The sequence below is a fragment of the Hesperophylax consimilis genome, chromosome 23 (genome assembly GCF_061612785.1).
Source record: "Hesperophylax consimilis isolate HC1 chromosome 23, BYU_Hcon_1.0, whole genome shotgun sequence".
Lineage (NCBI taxonomy): Eukaryota > Metazoa > Arthropoda > Insecta > Trichoptera > Limnephilidae > Hesperophylax > Hesperophylax consimilis.
In genome coordinates, this window is record NC_142858.1 from 1,989,235 (window position 1) to 1,995,234 (window position 6,000).

At 31.0% G+C, this 6,000-nt stretch overlaps 1 protein-coding gene across 1 annotated transcript in view; it reads left to right on the forward strand.

Annotated features, from left to right (window-relative positions):
* LOC149412209 (tetratricopeptide repeat protein 39B-like) overlaps positions 1-3,186 on the forward strand; it is an 82,357-nt gene extending 79,171 nt beyond the window's left edge. The window contains exon 15 of the mRNA XM_089645758.1: positions 1,857-3,186. Within this exon, the coding sequence (XP_089501884.1) occupies positions 1,857-1,935 (79 nt within the window). The 3' untranslated portion in view covers positions 1,936-3,186. The remainder of the gene's footprint in view (positions 1-1,856) is intronic.
* The last annotated feature ends 2,814 nt before the right edge of the window (positions 3,187-6,000 follow it).

Sequence of the window (6,000 nt, forward strand, 5' to 3'; positions counted from 1 at the left end):
ACTAAATGTTGGAAAGGTAATAAAAATACGACTTTTTTATTATTGATTGATGATTATCCAATCATTCCAGGTAGAATTTGCCTCGCTGGGCTATAAAATACACCAATTACTTCAGATTAGCATTGTCCTATACTTTTAAAATAAAATATCATATGTTATTGATTCACACAAGGCGAGAGCTGCTGTCTCATCTTGTTTTGTTAAAGAATTACTTTCTTTCCATCACAATCATAGACAAATATCGGGATTCCAGTGCATGAAAGCATCAAAGGCAAATTAATGAATGTAGGTAGCCTTTATAGTTGCATACAATAGAACCTCGTTAATTCGAAATCCACGGGACATCAAAAATTAAATTTCGAATTAACAAATTCCCACGTAATTCGAAATTTTATGAAAAAAAAAAAAAAAAAAAATACGCCAAAAATCGATTTTCTCGGCCGCCTCTTCAAATCCGGGTGGTATTTTAGGAGTAAAATCGTATTAATACCAATTATTTCTTTATTTTCGCGGCCGATTACCATGGCGGCTGGCCCTTTAAATTGAGATATTCGCAATAAATTCGTAAAACTGCTATATATTTACGCGTAAATCGAGATTTCGCGGCCAATTTCGTCGGGGCCGGCCCTTTATTTCGAATATCTGCATTTAAATTCGTAAAAATAGATACGATATATTTCCGCGTAAATCGAGATTTTGCGGTAGATTTCCGTCGCCGCCTGCCCTTTATTTCGAATATCTGAATTTAAATATGTAAAAATACGATATATTTCCGCGTAAATCGAGAATTCGCGGCCGTATTCCGTTGCGGCCGGCTCTGTAAATTTAGATATTCGAAATAAATTCGCAAAAAATACGATATATTTCCGTGTAAATCGAGAATGCGCGGCCGATTTCCGTCGCGGCTGACCCTTTGAATTCAGATATTTGATGTAAAATCGTGAGAATATGATATATTTCCACATAAATCGAATCGCCGATTTCTGTCGCGCCGTATTCTTTAACTCGGATATTCGAAGTAAAGTTAGTAAAAATACGATATATTTCCGTGTAAATTGAAATTTCGCGTCCGAGTTTCATCGCGGCCGACCCTTTCAATTCAGATATTTGGTGTAAACTCGTAAAACTACGGCATATATCCACGTAAAACGTATTTTCTCGGCCCTTCAATCTCGGATATTCCAAATTAATTGGAAAAAATACGACATTCCAGTGTAAATCGATTCAGATTTACAAAATAATAATACTAATTAGGATGATGTATAACCACGTAAAAATACATTTTTCGGCGTTTTACCGCCACGGGTGACTTTTAGATTCAGATTTACGAAATATTATGATTTATTTTCGCAAAAATCAAATTTTATCGAATTACACGAACAAATTTTCGTGCGCGGACAAAAATAAATTTCGAATTACGAATTAACGAATTTCGAATTAAAAAACCATTTTGTATGAAAAAAAATTTCTGCGGAAAATTTTTTGGCGAAAATTTCGAATTACGCGTTTTTTCGAATTATCGGGGTTCGAATTAATGGGGTTCTACTGTATTTATATGTAACACTTATTCCTGGAATATTTTCTATTAGGATAAGTTTCTATAAACTCTCTTGTTATCCCCTTGCAATGTGGAAAAAATATTGAAGGATTCTTCGGAGGTAGTGTGTGGATAGTGAGCTGTTAATACAACTACTTATACATATGCATATGTACTCTCTTATAAATAATATTACACATAGGAAGGAGGCGGGAAGGTGTACCTACCGTATGCTACTACAATGGGCTCAATATATATTCAAAAATATTTAACGATACAATTTAATAAATTGATTATTGTTGTTTTTCTTTCTTTGCAGCAAAAACTATTCAGGCTATTCTCTGGAGTCTCGCCTACATTTCAAAATACATACTGCTCTCACCCAACTGAAGGGTTGAACACACTCCTTCTTCGTTGATTCTTAGTTTTATGGTTGTTCCGCTATATACTTCTTAACGCCCCATCTCAAACTAGAAGTCAGCCTAACAATCCCATCACAGTGATAGGGGAGCGAACTAACAAACAAATAGTCATGCTTACCTGTAGAATAAAACAGGTTTAATGATGATTTTAGAGTTTATCTTATGAAACATTCAAATGTACTATTTTTCTTCTAAAACATATATTAACTAGCTGCTGGCAAAAAATAACAATTATGTTGATAAAAATTTATATGTGTTGTTTTCCCAGATATAATATATATTATGCAATGTTATAACATAAAAGTTAGAGATTCCTAGTTTTTGGTAATAAAATATTTTGCACTGTTTCAGCACTGGTTAGTTTGACTATGTAGTAGCACATTATGAGAGATTATTCATTAGAGATTGAAATTATAATCAAAACCGCTTTTATGAGATATATTTTTCATAGTTAGGGGTTTTTATACTTTTGCATTGAAAGATTTGCATGATTTAAATTTTAAAATAATCTTTATATCAATTCATTTCATGAATGGTAATACATAATACCGTGTATGTAATTATTTATGTAGACTCACATTATAAAAGTGATTGATGTTTAGGAAGGAAATGCTTTTATTGTTATATAACTGTCAATGTTCTTATAAAATGTTATATGTACTCTGCTATATTTGATGGTATATCTCATTGATGGTATATCTATCTTTTTGATTAAGCTTATGTGAAATATATTGTGTGTTGTAATTTTTTTTTCAATCAATTATTATTGTGCAAATCAAATTAATGTTTCCATTATTTGTCACCGAGTTAAAATTTTGCAGTTTTACACAAATGGATTATAAAATCTATATAATCTTACAGAGGAATCATTTTAAAGAGATTTTTGCTTACATAATAGTGTACTGTACCATAGGATTACTGCGGGATAAGAGGGGTCTGCGGGCGGCGATTTCAAAATATATCGAAAAAATTTGAACTACCTAGTACAAATGGGTACAAATACTTTCAAAATTACGCTTTTCAAAACGATTTGCATGTACAATCCTTTTGTTTTCCATACATCTTTAAAGATTTAAAAAAATTAAATCTTGTTCTAAAATGACATTTATTGAGTTTGAAATATTCAAGTCTGTAAAACAAGTTTTATATTTATTACACACATAATTCATTTCACTTAGGACGGGTTGTTTCAGAGAATTTGAACAATTCATCAAATTTCTTCGTTCATTTTAACCCATTGGCCTCCGAATTGTTTTGTACCGAAGTTTTAAATCTGCAGTGGTGTACTAAATCTTACATAACTTTTAAACTAAACATACAAACGAAACAATTTTTTAAAATTTACTCGTTCATTGAATTAAGGTATGCAAAAAATATATGCAGTTTTTTAAAAAATAATAATAATATGATTAAACGAGGATATAAAAATATTTTTTTTCATAAAACCCATTTTTTTTTCTTTTTTTTATAATTGGATTAAGAAAAGTTTTACATTAATCATACTTATGACCATAATATATTTTATTTCAATTTGGGCTGATGTTAGCCGCCCACCACGCATTTTACGAACAAGCTTGTCAATTCCCGAACCACACGCTATTTAAAAAAAAATTCAATGACGCTGAAATATAACAAAATTTCAATCGTAAATATCAGGAAAAAACTGTACCAACGGAGTCCTGCCAATTACTACGAAATGAATGCTTAATTATCTACAGAGCGATTGGCATTTAAAATTTTAAACACAGATGTCAATAATGTATCCCTTTTTCGTTTTTAAGCCGACGACACCAGACCCGCCAGGATGGCGTCGTTTGAGGCCAATGGGTTAAGGGTTTTGTGAAAGTCCTATTCAAGTTCTGTTACAATATCATTATAGGCAAGTTTCTTGACAGAACTTGAAAAAATCTTTCACAGAACTGTAAAATTAACTTTGAATTATTGTTCAAATTTTCAAACAATCCGTCCTTATTAAAATATTTGTCAAAGGTTCATTTCGATATAATGTGAAATAGTCGAGTGATAAATGTACATGTTGATTTTCTCTTTTGCGTGATTTTGCATGAATTCAATTTAATTTAATGAATCAATCATTTGATAAGAAAAGTCTTGTCAATTTTTTTTTTATTAATATTAGTCGAACACCATAAATTTTTATATTTATTACCAATCACAAATGTTGATTATGAACAACCTTTTTACAAAACAATTGTAAGTATTTCAATGATTTTATTGCAAATCAATCACTTTTGTTATTTATCTTTTTCTGATGGCTTATCGAATCCACATCTATATACATACCATGCTGTGCCAGTATTAATTGCCAAAATGGTTTAAAAAAACATCCCATTTGAATGAAAATTTATTATTAAATTATACCAAAGATAAATTTACATTTAGTTATAATAACTACCTCTCAAATGATATATTTTTATAGTAAACTTTGCAAAGTTATTTATTTTTTACCAGTATGCACTTACGCACCTTTCAAGTAATTTTTCGCTTATAGTTTCATAATCTTTTGGAGGCTTTCCATTTCAATTCATTCCAATATTTGATTAATAAAATTCTCTTAGAACGCAGTACATATTTGTTATTTTGATTATTGAAGAAAATTAAGTCATTTTTAAATGTGCATTTTATTATTTAATGACAATATGATATACATAATAATAATAATTGGATGACATTAGATAGTAGTAATAATAGTTTGATACAAAAAAATAAGTCCATGAATTCCTCAACTTCGTGGACTTAATGGCGATACCTGATCAGAATATTGTGACCTATTTTATGGGAATTTGTGAGAATATCTTTGAGACTATTATTCAACTCATTTTTTTTCCAAAAAAGGCTTTCTGGTCAGGTCATTTGGTCTAACAACGTCGTAATATCAGCGGCGTACATTATTCTATGACCGAAGGTAGGCTGTGTGTAATTTTCAAGTACGGGAAAAAATTGTGCATTGAATATTTGAAAATTGCCATTACATTACCACCTTCCACTGAATGTTGTGGCCAACTAAATTCACAAGTTCCTTGCTTACTTGTATGTAGGTATATGCATAATATGATTTTTCATATAACTTTGTTTATGGTTCATTTTTCTCAGGGTAAGCACAGCTTTTCAATCTTTTTTGGATTGCATACCACTGCTGTATATGCATAATATATATTATTACACATGGATTGGAAATGTAATAATTTTTTACACTAAAAAAAAGCGATTGCACTTCCATAACTTTTTAGCATACCAGCCGTGATGGAAGAATTTATTGTTATTATTTAATTTTTAACCCTGATCACTAAGTGCAGGTTGTAGTGCAAGAGTAATAAGTCGCGGAATTCGAGCTTTACACAATGCATGACAGCCAAGCGGCCTATCGACCACCAATGGTTGTTGAAATTCAAGTTTCTCTTAAGAATAATGTTTGGTTATGTACATGTAAAATTTACCAACACTACTTATTGAATAAGACTGTTTATAAATGAGGTGAGAATTGTAAACAATTGTAAAATGTACCAATTCAACTGGATATAAATAAAGCTCAGCATCTTAACTCTTTACAAACTTATGTTAACCATCAGATTCGTTTTGGGAAAAATCATTAGTATTCCTGATAAAATTAAGAAAACTATACTAAATCGTCTTAAGAGATCAATGCACTAGAGTAAATTAATTGCATACCTAACTAGCTAACCGTCACGGCTTTTCCCGCAAGGGTAGGCCGAGAGGACGGACCGCCAAAAAACTCGGTCTTGGCATACACTCCTTGCCTCATTCACATTCATACATACTGCATGCCTGTCCCGGCCAGAAACTGTATAGAAAGGAGGATTTTGGCAAAGTCACCTGGTGAATCATACAGTATTTTATTAAAATGGGCGCAGTAGGATGTCGAGTTTTAAAATCTTGTTGATTTGATGTTTAGTACATTTTTTTGTGAAATAAATGTGATTATTTTCATAAATGTATACCTACTTATATGATTGAATAAAATAATAAAAATGTTAGTGCATTTTCATGATATTCTCATCCCCA